Consider the following 21,169-nt stretch of genomic DNA (forward strand, 5'->3'; position numbering starts at 1 on the left):
GCCAGAAAGGTCTGAGGCAAAATCGCAAGATTTCAGAAGAAGAGGAAGGGCCAGGGGATTCCTTAGAGCAGGGAACCCCAACCTCCGGGATCTGATGCCTGATGGACCTGAGGTGGAGCTGATGTAATAATAATAGAAATAAAGTGCACAATGAATGCAATGTGCTTGAATCATCCTGAAACGATACCCCCATCCCTCAGTCCATGGAAAAATTCTCTTCCATGAAACCGGCCTCTGGTTGGGAATCACCGCAAAAGATGCAGAAATTTACTTCTATCATGAGTCTGGCAAATTTCCCTGTCAGGGCAGTAAAGTGCTGTCTTCAGAGGCCTGCTAAGAGGTGACTAGACATGCAAATTTGTACCTAAAATAATGATTGGCCTGTTACCTAAAGAGATGCCTCTGAAAGACCCGCTTCCATCGGGCTGTGGGGCCCCAGTCCCCTCTTTCAGCAGTTCACAGGGATCTTTTGTCTGAGGCTTGGGCAAAAGATCACAGGGGATTCCTGCTGTCAGGCTGTGCCCCCTGAATAGGCAGGGCTGAGAGAACCACCACCTGCCTTTTGGCAGGGTCTTGAAGGCCTGGTGGAACAAGGGTGGCTTTCCCTTCCATCTCACCAGTCCTGCACTTTCCTCATAAACCACATGCAACGTTCTCTGGCCCATCTCATTTGGAAAAGCACAAGAAAGACTCTGAACTGCTTAGGGCCTGGCATTTGTTCTCCGTTCTTTCATCTCTGCCCTTGGCACCTACTGTGGATCATGTACTGTGCTGAGTTCATTAATTCTGCTGACCAAAGGAACAAGCCTGGAGAACATTCTGCAAGTTCAGGTCTTGTTTCAGGCTCTTAGGAGATGCCTGGAGGAAAGAAAATCATAGCGATCTGGGAAGGGCTCTTCAGTCAAACTTCCTGGGAGCATCTTTGTGGTCCTGACTGAGAGAAGAGGTCCTTGGTATCTTGTGGATTCTTCTCAAGCAGAGATTGCAGGTCATTCTATAGGTACACGCTTGCTACCACAGTCTGTAAAATTTTTCTCTGTGGCCAGTTATTATTCTTGTCTTCTCCCAAGCAGGCTATGAAATTATACACGTTTCTTACTTGAGAAATGGGTAGGTTGTTTAAAAAGAAATGTCACCCCCCTTAAATAAGAAAAAAAAAAGTCACAATTTCAATCAGAATTTCTGATTGAGCCTAGTCTTTTCTTCTCCACCTACCTTATAAGGATGTTAAGGATCCAGGTTTTGTGCAAACTTTCCCCGTGTCTAGAAACTTCAAAAATGGCGAAAACCTTTTTTGAGAAAAAAATTACTTATTTATTGGAGGAGCTCGTTGAATTTAAGAAAAATCACACCCAAACTCACTCTCTCCTTCTGATATCTGAAAGTGTGCGGAATAGAAACGCTGTGCAGAAGGTGGCTTCCTCACATAAGCAAGTCCAAACCCAATAATCAAGCAGTCCTGAGAAACGTGACATCAGTTTAATAAGAGACATTACACGTGACACGTAAGTGTTTGGTTCATTTTCCAGACAAAAGATACATGGCTTTAAAACTAGTGGTGTGGTGCCTGCTTTTATGCTAGGCTTTGAAAGATTTAAATGAATGGAATCTGAGGATGAAAGGGAAATTTTCTAAGGCCTGGTTCTCAAACTCCAGCCTGCATCGGGATTCCCCACAGGGCTTTTTCAAATCACAGATTTTTAGATCTCACAACCCTCCTCCTGCATCCGGTGGAGTTTCTGATTCAGAACATCCTCCCTTCCCCCATCCCCTGGAGTTTCTGATTCAGCACATCCTCCCCTCGCCCATCCTCTGGAGTTTCTGATTCAGTAAGTCCTGAGAAAGACTGAGAAGTTACATTTTGAGTAAGTTCCTAGGTGATGCTGATACTGCTGGACTGGGGAACACTGTTTTCAAGAAGCACTGTTCTAAGAAAGCTCCCCTCTGCACACTTCTGTGCAGGAGCTTTTTCTTGTGGCCATCTTATGCTTCAGGCATTCTCTTCTAAAGCACTGCAGAAACAGAGCGTTCTGACAGCTTTTAAAAAAATTTTTTTAATTAATTAGTTTAAAAAATAGAAGCATAGTAGATTTACATAGCCATGCTGTGATTCAGTTATACATATACATACATTCTTTTCCATTATGTATCCCAGGAGACTGGATATATTATAGTTGCCTGTGCTGTACAGTAGGACACCTTGTTGTTTATCCGGCTTAAATGCAATAGTTTACATCTACCAATCTCAAATTCCTAGTCCATCCCTCTCCTTCCCTCCACTCCCCTTTGGCAACAACAAGTCTATTCTCTATGTCTGTGAGTCTTTTTCTGTTTTGTAGATAGGTTCATTTGAGCCATATTTTAGATTCTATATATAAATGATATCAAGTGCTATTTGTCTTTCTCTGACTTACTTCACTTAGTATGATAATCTCTAGTTGCATCCATGTTGCTGCAAATGGTATTATTTCATTCTTTTTTATGGCTGAGTAGTATTCCATTGGGAGAAGGAAATGGCAGCCCACTCCAGTATTCTTGCCTGGAGAATCCCAGGGACGGCAGAGCCTGATGGGCTGCCGTCCATGGGGTCGCACAGAGTCGGACACGACTGAAGCGACTTAGCAGCAGTATTCCATTGTATGCATGTACACCTTCTCTTTATCCATTCATGTGTTGATGGACATTTAGGTTGTTTCCAGGAGGCATAACTCTCCCAGACTTCAGACAATACTACAAAGCTGCAGTAATCAAAACAGTGTGGTATTTGTACAACAGACATATTGATCAATGGAATAGAACAGACAGTCCAGAAATGAATCCTCACACCTACGGTCAATTAATCTCTGTCAAAGGAACTAAGAATATACAATGGGGAAAAGACAACATCTTCATCAAATGGTGCTGAGAAAGCTGTACAATTGCATGTAAATCAACAAAGTTAGAACAGACGCTCATGTCATATACAAAAATAAACTCAAAATGGTTTACAGATTTAAACATAAGACATGAAAACATAAAACTTCTAGAAGAGAAAATAGGAAAATCATTCTCTGACATAAATCATACCAATGTTTTCTTAGGTCAGTCTCCCAAGGCAATAGAAATTAAAAAATTAACAAATGGGACATAATCAAACTTACAAGGTTTTGTACAGCAAAGGAAACCATAAAAAAAAAATGAAGAGACAACCTACGGACTGGAAGAAAATATCTGTGAAAGATGTGACTGGCATGGCAAAGGCTTCATCTCCAAAATATACAAATAGCTCATACAAACAAACAACAGAAAACAACCAACCCTATTTAAAAATGGACAGAAGACCTTAATAGACATTGTTCCAAAGAAGACATACACATGGCAAGTAGGCCCATGAAAAGATGCTCAGTATCACTAGTTATGAGAGAAATGCAAATCAAAACAATGAGGTATCACCTCCCACCGATCAGAACGGCCATCATTAAAAACGTTTACGAATAATCAATACTGGAGAGGATATGGAGGAAAGGGAGCCCTCTGACACTGCCAGTGGGAATACAAGCTGGTACAACTACCGTAGAGAACAGCCTGGAGGCTCCCCAGGAAACTAAACATAGAACTACCATATGATCCAGCAATCCCACTTCCAGGCATGTAGCTCGACAAAACTATAATTCAAAAAGACACACGTATCCCATGTTCACAGCAGCACCACTGACAATAGCCAAGACAAGGAAGCAACCTAACTGACAACTTAGAAATGCCAATGACCTGATCATTTTGTAATCCTAATTTTGGCCTCTACTAACAAATTCATAAAAACCCATTGTTCCTGCTCACCTGAGTCTTTCTGTTAAAAAGGCCTGGGAGAGGTGACTGTTTTATTCCCTTTTTGGCATCGGTGGCAATGGTGGTTGTTCCCAGCCCCTTTAGGCAACTCTCTTCCCCTCAGACAAGCAGTCTCCCTTGGGGTCTCCTACCTCTGAGTGAGCATTTCCCTTGCGTGCTTTTATTGATACGACACCAAGGGAATTACACACAATTTGAGAAAAAGAGTTTTAAATCGGGTCAGATTAGGCAGAGCATATAAAGCAAGGTTCTCTTTAAGTCTCTCTCCCTTTTATAACTCAAGGATTGATGCCCCCTTCTTGGTACCAAATGGGGCCATCCCTTTGATCATAGGTTAGGAACTAAAATTTATTGGAAAAAAAAAAATCTAATTCTCCAGCATGTTGCTTTGGAGGCTAGAAACATTCTTTAGGGATTGAACATTTCCCATGAAAGAAGTGCACTGACTGAAACCAAATTTTATCTGTATTTCAGCATCAGCGGTGGCTGCCACACTCTGGAAGAGGATTTTTATGGGAACCGGCAAATGTCCCCGAAAAAAAAGTCTTAACAGCCCCAGACTCATGAACATAAGAAACGACTGGGACAATTTAAATTCTAAGAAGGAATTTCAAATTCTATTAATAAAAGGCAGAGTCACTCAAAGATGAAAGTTTAGCGTAACTCAAATAAAAGTGAGTGATGTGACCACCTGCTGATGTGTATACCCTGGCTAAGATTAGAAAGGTCGTTATGGCAGCTCACAGGGGTTTGGTGGTGATCAGTGTTACCTGATTCATCGACTCTCATTTTTTTAGTGGGGCTGTCACAGTTCTCATCGTCAGACATTTCCATCTCTTCTTCGCGACGGATGCCCATAAGCTGCTCACTCTGAGCATTCCGAAGTTCCTGGAAGCAGAGGACCCACGGGTGTCAGAGCCATGGACATGTGACACGGCCTTCTCAGCGGTCTCTCGGTGCATTAAGACTCACCTCCCAAACACTGCCCCACCTAACCCAGGGAGGAGTTCTGCGGGGTCTGGGGTGTGGACAGGCCGAGGGGTTCGGGATCCAATTTGCGAGAAATCCCTGCTCACCAAAGGTGAGTCATGGGCTCTTCAGCAATTAATTCAATCTCGTGAGTGTTAATTTCCTCTCTGGTAAAAATGAGGGCAATAACATCCACCCTGGTAGGGCTGTTTCAAGGCTCCCGCAGAAATGTCTATTATCAGGAATGGCACACAGGAGCGACCCAGCTAGTGATTAGGAATGCACACAGGAGAATTTTTAAGAAGCCTCGTCTACCACTGAACCACTGGGGTCACTTGAGGGATACTTCATCTTTCTTAGGGTCAAATCACTCTCTGAGATAGTGTGACAGTAAGAGTTTTGAGGATAAACAAGTTAACGCATGTGACATACTTAGCATCATGTGAGATTTGGTTCATTACGTTGAAAATGTTCATGCAGAATAGTGTCCCTGCATGTGTGTATGTGCCCAGGTGTGATCTCTCTCTCTCTCACACACACACACACTTAGATATCCAAAAGTGTTGCAGGACAAAATAAAAACAGATGCCTTCTTTTCTGGTGTTTCACATTATCACAGGGGTTTATTGTTTGTGATGTAATGGTTGTTTTAGCATCCCTTTAAGATCTAAGGATTGTATCTTTCTCTGTTTCCTAGAGAAGTGAATGTAATCAAGGCATTTAATTTCTTTGAGTCTCAGTCTACTCACACATCAACAAGATAATAGTAATACAAGGCTGTTTGAACGGAAAAGTGTTATGTTAAAATTCATTTTCAAAAATAAAGAATTACATAATAAATTGTTTACTACGGTGCCTAAAAATCAGGACACTGTAATGGTTTACATTAAATTAGTATATTACTATTTTGCATCAAGCTGGATATTATATATTTGTAATTCTTATCTATTCTGTTCTCTTACATGTTCTGGCCTCAAAGGAAGGAAAAAAAAAAACAAGAGCAGGGATGCATTATTGTTTTTCTCCCCATTTAAACCAAAGTCTCTAAATAAAAGTCAAACAGTAAAAATAACTCCAGTTTATAATACATAAATCTATGACTCACAATAAAACTAAATCACAACACTAATGTATTAACAGCATGACTTTAAACACAAAGTGCCTTTTCAATGGATGGATGTGTCTGTATTATTCTGTTATAGGTTCTCTCAATTCTCTTATCTCCACAGTGCACAGATTTTAACTGAAGCACAACGGATGGGGAATTATGTTTTGCTAATCACTCTCGCATGGTCAGCTCTGAACTCCAGGAACCACTACCGCAGAGACAGGGAAGTCACCCAAGACAGGGAAAGGGAGCGGTAGAAGGGAGGTCCCTGGGACAGGACCACCCATTACAGGGCAGTCCTGAGCAGCACAGGATGAAGGCAGCATCCCCTTATTTGACCGTGCCACCCAGCAAAGAGGTTCCAATTCCGCCTTAAATAACACCATCGGAGCTCGGAGGTGGATGTCACATGTGATTAGTGGGGAGGTTTTTAGATTGTGGACAGCTAATCTTTCCACTGACAAGGAGCCCACTTCCCCAGGAGGTGGCCTGAAAATACCTGAAACAAAGAAACTTCCGGTGGAAAGAATAAAGGAGGCTGAAAGGGTCTGTTGTTTAGTCTTTACAATTCATGACAAACAGTAGCTTTTCTTGTGGGGAAGGGTGATGGAAAGGAAAAAAAAAACTGGAAGGGGAAAAAAAGCTGTGGGTGTTTCCACAGGGCGCCTCTGGTTCAGCAGTAAATCACCAGCACACTCTAATAAATCTGCAAAGGTGTTGCCGATAATTAACAGATGCTGTTCATGGGAACGTGGGAAAAATCAAGCCAATTATCAAGCTTATATGCAACTGAGAAATCATCCACAATGTTAAACTGCCAACTGGTATTTAATCAGTTAGGCGACATGGAGGAGAGAAAATCAAAGGTAATTTAGCATTCTATTTCCCGGTGTATCAAAAGAGGTGGTGGGAGTGGCAGGGAGACACAAAGACCCTTTCCAGGAGCATCTCTCTGGACTGCTTCCGTTTCTGCCTCCCAGGAGGGAGTGAAGCAAGCAGGGCTCCTTGGGACCAAGCGGGAACCCTTTGTGTGTCCAGTTCAGCAAAGGAGAGGACGGCCCTGCACAGGAGCCGGCGGCAGGGCTAGGGGAGCAGGATCAGACGTGGCAGGAAGCCTGATGGATCAGTAACGGACAGCTGCTGACACTCATACACTAATGCCAGACTTCTTAGGTCTGGGTTCATACAGCATCAAGCCACCTGCCCTTCTCTTAACATTGCTCCTAGTATGTCTGGTTTTGTGTGAAGCCAAAAAAGTAAACAATTCATAGGCAGATCATTCCCACATCTGAATCGTTCTTTATGGATTCCAATGAGTGTTTCAGAACACTCATCTTGGATATTTCATCACTGATTTCCAGGACTCTTTCCTCCTGAAAATCATCCCTGACATGGGTCCTGAGTCAGTGTCTTCGAGAGCCTGAGATGAGCTCCTGTCGGTTTTCTGCCCCCCCTCTCCCCAACACTGAAGAGAAACCCACCTCCTCCTTATCCATCATCCTGGGCAGAAGAACAGAGTTGTATCAGTCACTGGCCACGTTCTCCGAATTTGTGAACAAAATAAAAAATGTCCTTCTTCATAATAAATTGCACTAGCGTTTTAAGTGTCCCATTATTGTGAAGTCATTCAGTATTCACCATAATAACAGTGATAATAAAGAATTCATTTGGTATGCATGTGGCTGCTACATCTAGTGCCATTGGTATTCAACTGTAATTTAGCATTAGTTAATGGGCACTTAAAATGCTACCCAGATGATTGATTCCCCGGCACTTTGTGGTTCCTCAAACTCCACATAAAACACTTACTTTCCAAGTGTGAACCAAAATCATTAAATAAATAAACCTTACCTTCTATAGGTTTGGGATTTGGAAAGAGGGGGTTATCATTTAGAGAGCTTTAATATTAACATGCTAGAGATGGAGAAGCATCCAAATGAAAAACATTCTCTCGTTAAAAAAAAAATAAAGAAGCAAACAAAGACAGTATACTTACTTTTAAATTACAGGTTCAAGCGTGCACTACACTGCAGGGTTAAAAATAACAGCTGGACGAGCAATGACTCATGACACCTTCTGGTTCTTCTAGGTGGCAGGGAAGGTCGAGGTCTGAGCTCTTGCCTTGGGATAGATACTCACACTTCACACATACATTGATGCAGAAAGGTGGACAGCGCTAGCTGGGACATCCACTACCCTGGGGACATCTGCTCTGGGGAGGGATCTGATGGGACCCATCGGCTGGCACAGGGGACTACAACATTGCTTAGGATGAGAAGATGAGGGTGAAAGGCACACTTGCCATTTCTAGCCAAAGGGCAAATGGTAACCATGGTGCCACAGAACACTGAGAAAAAAAGAAAATACAACTCAGTAATGTAGAGACCAGTTTTCCATTTTACGTTACACTTTTTTGGCATAATGATTATGCCAAGTGTCCTGGCTTATTTCTGAGCTCTTGACTATGGATGGGAGAGATGCTTTTCTCTGCAGGAAAGAAAAGCACTCCGTCCTCCAAGCATCAGGTCAGCTGCTCTTACGGACCATGGGACCAATCTGAGCTGGAGGTGGAGCTGACAGTGAGACAGGACACAGGCTGGTGGACTGCCCGCCGTAACAGAAACCATTGTGGCTGCAGCCACACTCTTCCCTGCCAATCCAGCTGTGCGACGGTGGTTAGAAAGTAATAGTAAAATCACCAACCTCAGAGTGCTTTCGCCAAATGTCTATGTTCTTGCGCTGAGCTTTCGAGAAATGGTCCCAAGCTTTTTGTCTGGTAGAAGCGTTGAAAACGGCCACAATCTGCTCAACTTTGGTGAACAAGGAAGTCAAACAAGACAAGTAATTTATGTTGTGATCACTCTAGGGAAGCAAAGCAAAGGCACTAGGAGTCTATAGATGATGTCACAGTAGAAATAACATCATCGATATCCATCCGATTTGTGCCTTTTCGTACTTACATGTTAGCAAGGTTGGGGAGGTCTCCCTTCAAGTCTGTCTCCACAACTTTAGGTTAAGACAAGTTCTAAATATGGCTGGGGAAAGGGTATGGACATCTGCACCCAAGCCTTCTTTAGCTTGTGTCTAAAAACACGACTTGGTGGATCTGTCAACGTAGATCTATAGATAAACAGGCACTGATGGTGGCCTACAGATACAGATCTACAGATCCAGAAATGCCTGGGATGGGGGCCTGACAAGTGAAGCCAGGGTGGAGTGGCTGAATGAGGAAGAGCCAAATATCCATCTTTCCCTCTGTTGGCCTCCATCTCAAGGGCCCTGTTGCAGCCCTCTGAAGACATTACCGTGTCCAAGTCAGGGCAGTGAGTAGGGGTGTCACATTCCCCCTGGATCTCAAGGCCATTTTTACTCGTTGGTCCCCCTTCCTCCCCTGTGGCACCCACTGCAGCCAGCCCTCCAGCCCTCTGGCAGTAAACAGGAGCCATCGCCTCCACTTCCAGACAGACCAAGGCTCTCACCCAACCAGCCGCACACTACATGCAGATCTCAATGCAACGCCGCATGGCGCCCTCCACGGTTTCAGCACGGCCACGGACCATTCTCGGGGACTCCGTTTGCACTTTCATAATGCTCCCCTCCCCGCTCAGGCTCCCAACACCCTTGAAGTTCTACTTCTGCCACTTGGACTTAATGTAGCACTTCTGTGGCTTCCAGGCGAGGTCCTATGTCCATGGTCAGTGCTGAGGGGTGGTGAACAAAGCTCTCCAGGGAAAGGAAAGGACTCTTAGCAGTGGAGGTTAGAGGTGGGGCCAACTGCCTGCAGATTTAATTTTGCTCAAGCAGTTATCAGTCTACTAAGCATGGGATTAAGGAAATCATGGCACTGAATGAGCTGTATGAGTAAACCTGAACTTCTAAACATTTAGGAAATGTTAGGAAACCACAGGTAAAATGAGCTTCATATGGATGCTAATGCTCTGCTTAACATAAATCTTTCTTAAGTGATTTCCCAGGGCTCTATTATAAAAAAGGACATCAAAGCTCTTCCAAATCTTCCAGGTGTCCAAAGAATGTCAAAGAGTAATAGAATAATCCCCGCAGAAGAGCAGCACCTGGTGCCCCGATTTAAAAAATGAGCCCACAAAACAAACAAGTGTGTGATGGAGGAGAGGAAGAAAGCGGATTTCCTTCACTGACTACATGGTGCGAGCTAAGTCGCTGCAGTCCTGTCCAACCCTTCACGACCCTATGGACTGTAGCCCACCAGCCTCCTCTGTCCTGGGGGATTTTCTTAGCCAAGATTACTGGAGTGGGTTGCCATGCCCTCCTCCAGCGGATCTTCCCAACCCAGAGATCGAACCCACGTCTCTCATGTCTCCTGCATTGGCAGGTGGGTTCTTTACGATTGAGCCACCCAGGAAGCCCTACTACATGGTAAATATCTTCTAATATTAATGAGAAACTAGTTCTCACTCTGTGAGTGATTTTCACAGGGGCTTTCCTGTGGACTGTCTTCTGCCTCAAGGGAATCCCAACTCCAAATCTCCTTCCAAACTTCATCCTCCGGTCACCTGATGAATTTGTTGTGCTTACGTGGAACAGGAGGATCTGCGGCTAGCTAAGCTCTCACCCACCTTGAGTACACGCGGTTCCCCTCTCCCGCCTCACCTAGAGGAAGGAACACTGCCAGACCAGTCCCGCCAAGACACCCCCAGTGCTGACTTTCCCCTGATCACCCACCCCCAGGGCTCTGCTCAACTGCGCGGCTGGTGGAGAATTGGTTCGGCCCCCGCTGCCTGGGTTTCCTGTTGCTTTGTCTGCGGGGAGGCTGCGAGAATCTGGGGAACACAGAGCAGTCGGCCCAAAAGGCCACAGTGGGATCCACCATCTGATGAGACTATCTTCTGTCCAGGGTGGTGATTGTGGGATTGTTAGAGAGTAAAGGGTTCCATTGCTTTTAATAGTAGAACTCTAACCAGCATCGTGGTTACATGATGGTGTCCTGAATGGTGGGTGTCCTGATGCCAGGCCTGAGGACAAAGGACAGGAAGGGCTGAGACTGAGTATCTGGGGGTGAAAGTCAACATTCTGTCACCAGTCAGGGAAAGCTGTTAATAGAGGGGATATACAACAGTGAAAATTGTGAGGTCACACATACATGTGTGTGTGTGGAGTGGGAGGAAAGTAAGAGGGATCATTAATGCACGTGGAGGTGTACAGAAGGTAAGGCACCTAGAAGAAAGACGGCACAGGTTCAAGGGTAAAAACAGATCCCCTGGTATCTCCTGAAGCCCGGTACTCTTGAAGATATTCACTGTTTGAGGTTAAGTGCCTCAATTATTTAGAACATGTTATTACCACATCCCAGGGCATAAGTTCAATTCGTTCATTCATTCAGCAAACACAGAAGATCCTCCTAGTGACCAAGCATTTGACTGATTGTTAGAAATAACGATTAAGACAAAGCTAATGCCCTTGATGAGATCACTGTCTCTAGGGAGAAATAAAGACAAGCAGCTAATTATCCTACACAAGAGAGGTTATGGATGACAGCTATGGGGACACAGTAACTAACTCAGTTAGGTGGGAGTCAGGTGGAACATCCCCAAAGAAGGCCACATCTGCTAAGTCTTAAATGATGAATCAATGGCTTGCCCAGTAGAGAAAGCAGGGGCGGCTTGTTCAAAGATGGGCACAGAGTTGTGAAAGGGCTTTGTGTGAAAGTAGCTGGTGGAGATGGGGCTAAATCTGGGTGAGAATGACTCAGGAGGACTGTGTATGTTATAAGCCAGAGTATGACTGCATATTGTAGACTAGAGGAGGCACCTTCAAGTAGGATTTGTTTGGGAGAGATGATGAAGGCTTGGATTAACACAGGGCGCTGGGTGGAGAGAGGAGCAAGGAGTCAGTAGGACACAGTGGCTGACTTGCTGTAAGGCTGGAGAGAAGAGAGAACAGAATGACTCAAGCTTGGGAAGTATATCAGAGACCAAAAGGATGAGCACAGTGGAGGTCTGCGAAAGGAGGTCAGGAATTGACTTCTGGACAGGCTGAATCTGAGATACCTGAAGGTCATCCAGATGGAGCCAAAACATTAACACACATTGGAGGTTCAGGAAAAAAAGTCAGAATGCAGAGATTCATCTTGAATTTTCTGGGCCATTTTCAACTTCATGTAATTGTATTCTGTTCAATAATGTATTAACTCAAACGATTATCTTTATTTATTAAGTTTTATACTCCCCATCCCCAGCCCAACATATTAACAAGTTTAAGAAACCTCAAGACCAAAACCCCAAAACTGGGTAACTTGGATTAGGTTTAAAAAATTACTCGCACAGTATTTCTAAGGTCCAGTTGACTTCTCTCATTTCGGTGCAGACTACCCCTGAACCAGCTGTTTGTCTTTCAAATGAAAGGTGCACAAAAGGACTCAAAGAATGCCAGGCTCAGCATGAATGCATCATCATTAGGGAAAAACTATCTCAAAGAGTATGCCCTCATGAATGTGATTCCAAGACAGCATATCTTTAAAATCATAATTTCAGGATGACTGCTAGGATTGATGTCCCAGGCAAAGACCATTCAGTCTTCATTGTCTCCAGCAGGACACACCAAAGAGCAAGTTGGTGAATTCAACTACCACTCACCACTTCCCCAGTATGATTTACACTATGTATTCTATACAAGGCAAAACTACAAGTAGTTACTAGCATGGAATCTTCAATGCTGTACTTCAATGCTGAGAGAAAGAAATAGTGCACAGGATGGTGCTGGCCTGAGTTCAGAAAGACAGTGTGCAGAAGATGAGCTGTGAGCAGAGTAAACTCACGTCAACCCCCACAGGGCCTTCACCACCCAGGGGTCTGCAGAGTGGGGGCTGGAGGCCCCAAGCCAGCTTACAGCGGTTAGAATACTTCAGCATTTTGGAAGTATTATCAACAGAAAGAGCTCTCAGTAAAAGAATTAATATGCACTCCTCATACTTTGCAAATCCCCCCTCCCATTCTATGTATTCAGTTCAGTTAAGTCGGTCCATCGTGTCCGACTCTTTGTGACCCCATGGACTGCAGCATGCCAGGCTTCCCTGTCCATCACCAACTCCTGGAGCTTGCTCAGACTCATGTCCATTGAGTTGGTGATGCCATGGGTTTCTACGTATTCAGTTCAGTCGCTCAGTCATGTCCGACTCTGCGACCCCATGAATTGCAGCACGCCAGGCCTCCCTGTCCATCACCAACTCCCGGAGTTTATCCAAACCCATGTCCATCGAGTCGGTGATGCCATCCAACCATCTCATCCTCTGTCGTCCCTTTCTCCTCCTGCCCCCAATCCTTCCCAGCATTAGGGTCTTTTCTAATGAGTCAACTCTTTGCATGAGGTGGCCAAAGGACTGGAGTTTCAGCTTCAACATCAGTCCTTCCAAAGAACACCCAGGACTGATCTCCTTTAGGATGGACTGGTTGGATCTCCTTGCAGTCCAAGGGACTCTCAAGAGTCTTCTCCAACACCACAGTTCAAAAGCATCAATTCTTCGGTGCTCAGCTTTCTTCACTGTCCAACTCTCACATCCATACATGACCACTGGAAAAACCATAGCCTTGACTAGATGGACCTTTGTTGGCAAAGTAATGTCTCTGCTTTTAAGTATGCTATCTAGGTTGGTCATAACCTTCCTTCCAAGGAGTAAGCATCTTTTAATTTCATGGCTGCAATCACCATCAGCAGTGATTTTGGAGCCCAAAAAAATAAAGTCTGACACTGTTTGCACTGTTTCCCCATCTATTTCCCATGAAGTGATGGGACCAGATGCCATTCTACGTATTAGGTTTGCCTAAATTTAGGTTATTTGGGAAAAATGAAAAAAATTAAAAGTGACGACCATAAAAGGAAATGAAGTTGGGTCATTTGTGGTGGATGCGGATGGACGAGAGGCTGTCATACACAGTGAAGTAAGTCAGAAAGGGAAAAACATATATGTGATATGTTATTATAATGCACATATGTGAAATCTAAAAAAATGGTACACAGGAGCCTGTCTGCAGGGCAGGAATAGAGATACAGATGCAGAGAACAGATGATGGGGACACAGAGGGGAAAGGGGAGGGTGAGATGAACTGGGACAGGAGGGCTGACATATTACACTGTCACATGTGAAGAAGCTAGCTAGTAAGAAGCTGCCGTAGAGCACCGGGAGCTCAGCTTGGGGCTCTGTGCTGACCTGGAGGGAAAGATGTCTGTATGCATAGAACTGATTCACTTCCTTGTACAGCAGAAACGAACACAACACTGTAAGGCAATTACGTGTGTATGTGTTCAGTCGTGTCAGGCTCTCTGCAGCCCCAGGGACTTGCAGCCCATCAGGTTCCTCTGCCCATGGAATTTTCCAGGCAAAAATACTGGAGTTGGGTGCTGTTCCCTGCTCCAAGGGATCTTCCTGACCCAGGGATCAAACCCCAAAGCAATTATCCTCAATGAAAGAATAAAAGTGATTGATTTTTTTTTCAAAAGGATGCTTGAATGCCCGTCTCAGGGGTGACAGTCGAGCCCCGGAGGATACCTCCAGCAGGTGTAAGGGAACATAAGGGAAGGGCAAAGAGAGGAAACGGCTCATCGCTCTTTGAAGAAACCTCTTACGAAAGGATAAACTGAAGTATACTAAAACTTGTGAAGTTTATTTCAGCAAAAGCGGATTCCAACCGAGCAGAACAGGAATTGGCCAGGAGGGCACCGCTCACGGGAGCCGGGGAGACTCACCGGGAGCAGGCAGAGGCTGAGCAAGGACACTGCTGACTCGCTGGCGCTCAGACCCCAGCTGCTTATTTGTGAGCGGCTGCCCTCGGGTTTCCGCGTCTTAACCTTGAGGCATTTGCAGGCTGAGGGTTTGGTTTGCGTCCTCAGGCCACCACGGCCTGAGAGCTTCTTCAGCCTAACGGCCTCTACGTTTAATTAACTGAACACCATGTGTGTGTATGTGGGCTCAGTGGTGTCTGACTTTTTGCAAATCCCCTGGACTGTAGCCTGCCAGGCTCCTCTGTCCATGGACTTTTCCGGGCAAGAACATTGGAGGGGGTTGCTATCTCCTACTCCAGGGGATCCTCCTGACTCAGTGATCGAACCCACATCTCTTGCAAGTCCTGCATTGGCAGGTGGAGTCTTTGCTGCTGTGCCACTGGGAAGCCAAACTGAACACGCTACTAGTGATTATTTGTTCTCTTATATACGTAACAGGCACACATATTTGTTAGGATTTTTTTTTTAACTCTGAAGAATTTATACACATAGGCGTGCATGTTGAGTGTATGAGAACTGAACATTATACTCGTGAGTGACTATTCACTCTCTTATACACATAACATGCACATGTATGTGTATAAATTCCTCAGAACTTCAAAAAAAAAAATCCTAAGACTAAGTAACTTAATACATTTTTCCAGTATTTCTCCCCCACTTCAAACTGTTTGGACATCTGCTGACTTCAGAACAGACTTCTTACATGAGAGAGAAGTTTACAAATTCTCTTGAGAAGCACTTGTCTTCAGTCTTCTCAGAAAAGACAAGCTCAGAACAGGGTGTTCTGCGTAAACACCCAGGAACAGATCACATTCCAATAAGCTTCTGGGGAAGGAGCCAGGCATCAGACTTCTGGTCCGCCCCAGGCTCCTGATTTTTCAGCTCTGGGCAGAAAAGCATTGGAAGCAGTCAAAGAGGCTAGGCTCCTCCAGAGAACAAACACAGACCTTCTCCTCCACATCCTCCGAGCTTATGTCTGAGTCTCTGAACCTCCTCGGAGAAGGCAATGGCACCCCACTCCAGTACTCTTGCCTGGAAAATCCCATGGACGGAGGAGCCTGGTAGGCTACAGTCCATGGGGTCGCTAAGAGTCGGACACGACTGAGCGACTTCACTTTCACTTTTTCCTTTCATACATTGGAGAAGGAAATGGCAACCCACTCCAGTGTTCTTGCCTGGAGAACCCCAGGGATGGCGGAGCCTGGTGGGCTGCCGTCTATGGGGTCGCATAGAGTCGGACACGACTGAAGTGACTTAGCAGCTTAGCAGCTGAACCTCCTGTATCTTCTGTTGCCGCTAAACAGCTGTGACAGAACCTCCCATCCATTTGGTGGCGGCGGTTTAATCGCTGTCTGTGTCTGACTCTTGGGGCCCTGTGGACTGTAGCCTGCCAGGCTCCTCTGTCCATGGAATTCTGCAGGCAAGAATAGTGGAGTGGGTTGCCATTGCCTTCTCCAGGGGATCTTCCCAACCCAGGGATCGAACCCAGCTCTCCTGCATTGCAGGCGGATTCTGACTGAGCCATGAGGGAGGGCCGATACGTGGAGAAATTGATTAAGTCCTCACAGGCAGTCGGCCTGCTTAGAGAGCACCTCAAACAAATCTTCCAGGCAGAATGTTTGTTCTTAAAACTTATCTAGGTTCCTGATAGAATCTTAAACTCTCTGAGGTTCAGAGGAAATTTTATTTCCCTTTAAGGGTTAACATTTTCCCAAATTTTCTGTGAATGGCTCTGAGAGATTTTCAACGGCATGTAACAAGTCAAAGAGGGGAGTTTCCCCACCCTGGCTCATCAGTGTTGTTATTAAATACTAAAAGCTGGGGTGGGATGGACGAGCCTTGGCCTTGGATTGAAGAATTAGAACAAAGAATGGAGTAAGTCATCCAGGGCTTCTGTGATGCCCAGAGGAGCGAGACAAAGCCAGAGGGAGGAGCAGTTAGTGTCGAACACAACAGGGGAGGCTGCTAGAGCAGCTCCCAGAGATTCCTGCGCCCTTGCTCTGGTTCTGGGTCCTCGGCTTAGGAGCCAGTCAGTCTGGCGGGAAGCCCAGGAAACGGAATTAACTCGGCCAAACCCATACATTAAGGAGGCATGGGCCGGAATTTCAAGTCGAGGAGGTAAAACAGCCTTCTGGGGTTCTATCTTGAGATGAGTCAAATGAATCATGCTGTGTGATCCTGGGAAATCCATGACAGCCTTGTTAAAAAGTGAAAAAGGGTAAGTATTAGTCGCTCAGTTGTGTCCCACACTTCGTGACCCCATGGACTGTAGCCTGCCAGGCTCCCCTGTCCATGGGATGTCCCAGGCAAGAACACTGGAGTGGGTTGCCATTTCCTTCTCCGGGGGATCTGCCTGACCCAGGGAACAAACTCATGTCTCTTACGTCTCCTGCTCTGTAGGCAGATTCTTTACCATTTGAGCCACCTGAGGCCAAAACATCACCAGCAGGTAGGTGCTGTGGTTCTGAACTTCCTGTCTGGATGAGGTCAAAAATCTGATTTTGGGAGGGAATAGGATGGGGCTAGGAAGAAACATGTGCTGATCAAATTGTAAAAAAAAAAAAAAAAAGAAAGAAAGTAAAGGAAAAAGAAAACAGGGTGCTTTTAGCAAATTTTAAGCAAGCAGGAAATGGTGACACTGTTCAAATAAATGATAGGATATTGGACAGTGACTTTTTAAGCTTTGTATAAATCCCAATACATTTCAGGGAACTGTAAATGCCCTTATTTAATGCATCTATTCAAAGATTCAGGGAAGTAACATAACAAAAATCCACGAGACTATTATAATTTTAATGGTTCCTTACAATATATAGCACTCATTAGGCTTTTTAAGATCCAATAAATCACTCTGTCTAGATTATCCCTTTGGACTAAATGAAAGTAATATATGTATATATGAAAGAAGGAATTAATTGAAAAGTCAAAGTCTACCTTCCCATCCTGACTACTTCCCACCCAGTGTCTCTTTTTATTTACTTATATTTTTAATTGGAGGATAATTGCTTTACAACATTGTGTTAGTTCCTGCTGTGTGACAAAGTGAATCAATTATATGTGCATGTATATACCCTCCTGCTTGAACCTCCCTCCATCCCACTCCTCGAGGTCATCACAGAGCACGAGGCTGAGCTCTCTGTGCCATACAGCAGTTTCACGGTCTCTCTTTAAACTACTGTTAAGAGCCTACCCCTCCAGAGAAAATGTTATACGCAGAGTACACACTGTGTATTTTTCTATGTGTAACCTTTCCAAACTTACGTAGAAGTACTATTATATACACTGTGCTATATCTGGGCTTCCCTGGTGGCTCAGCTGGTAAAGAATCTGCCTGCAATGCAGGAGACCTGGGTTCGACCCCTGGATTGGGAAGATCCCCTGGAGAAGGGAATGGCAACCCATTCCAGTTTTCTTGCCTGGAGAATTCCACAGGGTCATGTTTGGAAATCTAGCCTTCTGTGCATAAGTAACAAGGCCGGAGTGGACATCCTCAGACCTATTTTCTGGCACATTCTTACCTAAATATCTTTATAAGAGATTTTAAGCAGTGGGAAAAAGATAAGAGTATCTGAATTTTTAATTTTTGAGGGCTATCGCCAAGTTTCATTTCAATTTTCTGCCCATGAAGTGTTTTTCAGATTCTTTTCCTATCCGACGTCAACAGCTGATAATCCAGTGTTTAAATTTTGCCATTCCTGATCAATGAGAAAAGGCTTGAAGGACATGATGACCAATGCTCTGAATCTGAGCTATCTACATTTGCAGTTTCCATTATGAATCACAGAAAGATGCCTACAGGTTCATCAAAACGGCCCTTTTGTCAGGAGTTGGCTTGTCTATCATTCATCAGGAAGGGGAAAGATACAGCTTCTGGGTGTCCCTTCTTCTTTGTAACCTTCAAGATGGTGACCTTGCTTTCCTCTGGGTCACCACCAATTCCATGAGTGGCGCTATGAAAATCACGCAACAGTTGTTGGCTATTTCTAGTTACTTAGACTTAACTAGGCAGACACTGTACTTGATGATTTTAAACAGTGGTTTTCAAAATATGGATCCTGGACCAGTACCATAAGCATCACTTGGAAACTTATTAAAATGCAAGGAGCTCCTACACTTACTGATTAGAAACTCTAGGGGTGGGGTCCAGCAAATTATTCTTCTGAAAACATTTTCCCAGTTTTATTGAGATATAATTGACATTGTGTAAATTTAAGGTGTACAACATAATGATTTGCTATAGGTATATATTGTGAAATGATTACCCCAAGGTTACTTAAGATCCATCATCTCACCTGGGTACCATATTTTTTTCCTGTGATGAAAAATATTTAAGATTTACTGTCTTAGCAACTTCCAAGTATGCAAAACAGTATTGTTAACTGTCACTGCCATGCTGTACATTTTATCCCCGGGAATTATTTATAACTAGAAGTTTGTGCCCTTTGACTGCCTTCACCACTTTCCTGCCCCTCCACCCTCTGCCTCTGGCAACAGCAGACGGTCTTTTCTAAGGTCTCCAGACCATACTCACACATAATAAAAGTTTGAGAATCTCTGATTTCAAAATATTATCTCATTTAAATTTCCCAACAACTCTCCATATATTGATTGCTATGGTTTTTCCAGTAGTCATGTATGGATGTGAGAGTTGGACCCTAAAGAAGGCTGAGCACTAAAGAATGGATGCTTTCAAACTGTGGTGTTGGAGAAGACTCTTGAGAGTCCCTTGGACTGCAAGGAGACCAAACCAGTCCATCCTAAAGGAAACCAAGCCTGAATATTCACTGGAAGGACTGATGCTGAAGCGGAAGCTCCAAAACTTGGGCCACCTGATGTGAGGAGCCGACTCACTGGAAAAGACTGATGCTGGTAAAGACGGAGGGCAGGAAGAGAAGGGGGCGACAGAGGATGAGGTGGTTGGATGGCATCATCGATTCAATGGACCTGAGTCTGAGCAGACTCTGGGAGATAGTGAAGTACAGAAAAGCCTGGTGTGCTGCAGTCCATGATGTTGCAAAGAGTTGGATATGACTGAGTGATGAACAACCATAACTCTCTGAGGCAAGAGTTATTGTTATGATAAAGAAACTGAGATTCACAGAGAGGTGTCATTAACAGTCCCATATTTGGCAAGTGGTAAAGTTGGGAATGGAAATAGCATCTGGGCAACCTCACATCATGCATTTATAACCATTTGTACGTGGGTCTGTACTATGAGCCAAAGTCCTATGAACACTGAGGAGTGCTACATCTTTTACAAGGCACCAAAGACAAAAAACGCCAAAGATGCTACTGGTCCTTGCAGCCCCAAGGAACCCCAGTATGAAAACTGCTGGAAAGGAGGTGGCAAAAAATGTCAAAGGAGGAGGGAATGACTTTAACAATCGCTGGAGAAAAGCTTTAAGTAAGTAGAATTTTCTAACACAAAGAAGAAATATTTGTGTTTATGCAAAATAAAGGACAGAAACATATGGATCTAACAGAAGCAGAAGAGATAAAGAAGAGGTGGCAAGAATACACAGAAGAACTATACAAAAAAAAGCTTAATGACCCAGATAATCACAACGGTGTGATCACACACCTAGAGCTAGACATCCTGGAGTTCGAAGTCAAGCAGGCCTTAGGAAGCATCACTACAAACAAAACTACAGGAAATGATGGAATTCCAGCTGATCTGGATTCCAGCTGTTTCCAATCCTAAAAGATGATGCTGTTAAAGTGCTGCACTCAATATGCCAGCAAATGTGGAAAACTCAGCAGTTGCCACAGGACTGGAAAAGGTCAGTTTTCATTCCAACCCCAAAGAACGGAAATGTCAAAGAATATTCAAACTACCACACAACTGCACTCATCTCACATGCTAGCAAAGTAATGCTCAAAATACTCCAAGCGAGGCTTTAACAATATGTGAACTGAGAATATCCAGATATTGAAGCTGGATTTAGAAAAGGCAGAGGAATCAGAGATCCAATTGCCAACATCCATTGGATCATAGAAAAAGCAAGAGAATTCCATGAAAACATCTACTTCTGCTTCATTTACTAGGATAAAGCCTTTGACTGTGTGGATCACAACAAAATGTGGAAAATAGATGGGAATACCAGACCACCGTACCTGCCTGCTGAGAAACCTGTATGCAGGTCAAGAAGCAACAGTTAGAACTGGATATGGAACAACGGACTGGTTCCAAATTGGGAAAGGGGTATGCCAAGGCTGGATATTGTCACCCTGCTTATTTAACTTATATGCAAGTACATGATGCAAAATGCTGGGCTGGATGAAGCACAAGCTGGAATCAAGATTGCTAGGAGAAATATCAATAATCTCAGACATGCAGATGACACCACTCTTATGGCAGAAAGTGAAGAAGAACTAAAGAGACTCTTGATGAAAGTGAAAGAGGAGAGTAAAAAAGCTGGCTTAAAACTCAGCATTCAAACAATGAAGATCATGGCATCCAGTTCCATCACTTCATGGCAAATGGATGGGCAAACAATGGAAAGAGCGACAGAC

General features: G+C 44.3%; 1 protein-coding gene across 8 annotated transcripts in view; it reads right to left on the bottom strand.

The window, feature by feature from the left end:
- Positions 1-21,169, bottom strand: part of ENOX1 (ecto-NOX disulfide-thiol exchanger 1) — a 344,181-nt gene that overhangs the window by 136,781 nt on the left and 186,231 nt on the right. For all 8 annotated transcript variants that reach the window (XM_081551076.1, XM_081551082.1, XM_081551081.1 and 5 more), the window contains 2 exons: positions 8,606-8,712; positions 4,596-4,713 (listed from right to left, as the gene is read on the bottom strand). In XM_081551076.1, the coding sequence (XP_081407202.1) occupies positions 4,596-4,713; positions 8,606-8,712 (225 nt within the window). The remainder of the gene's footprint in view (positions 1-4,595; positions 4,714-8,605; positions 8,713-21,169) is intronic.

This window comes from Giraffa tippelskirchi, chromosome 12 (genome assembly GCF_054371585.1).
Source record: "Giraffa tippelskirchi isolate mGirTip1 chromosome 12, T2T-mGirTip1v1.2.pri, whole genome shotgun sequence".
Taxonomy (NCBI): Eukaryota; Metazoa; Chordata; class Mammalia; order Artiodactyla; family Giraffidae; genus Giraffa; species Giraffa tippelskirchi.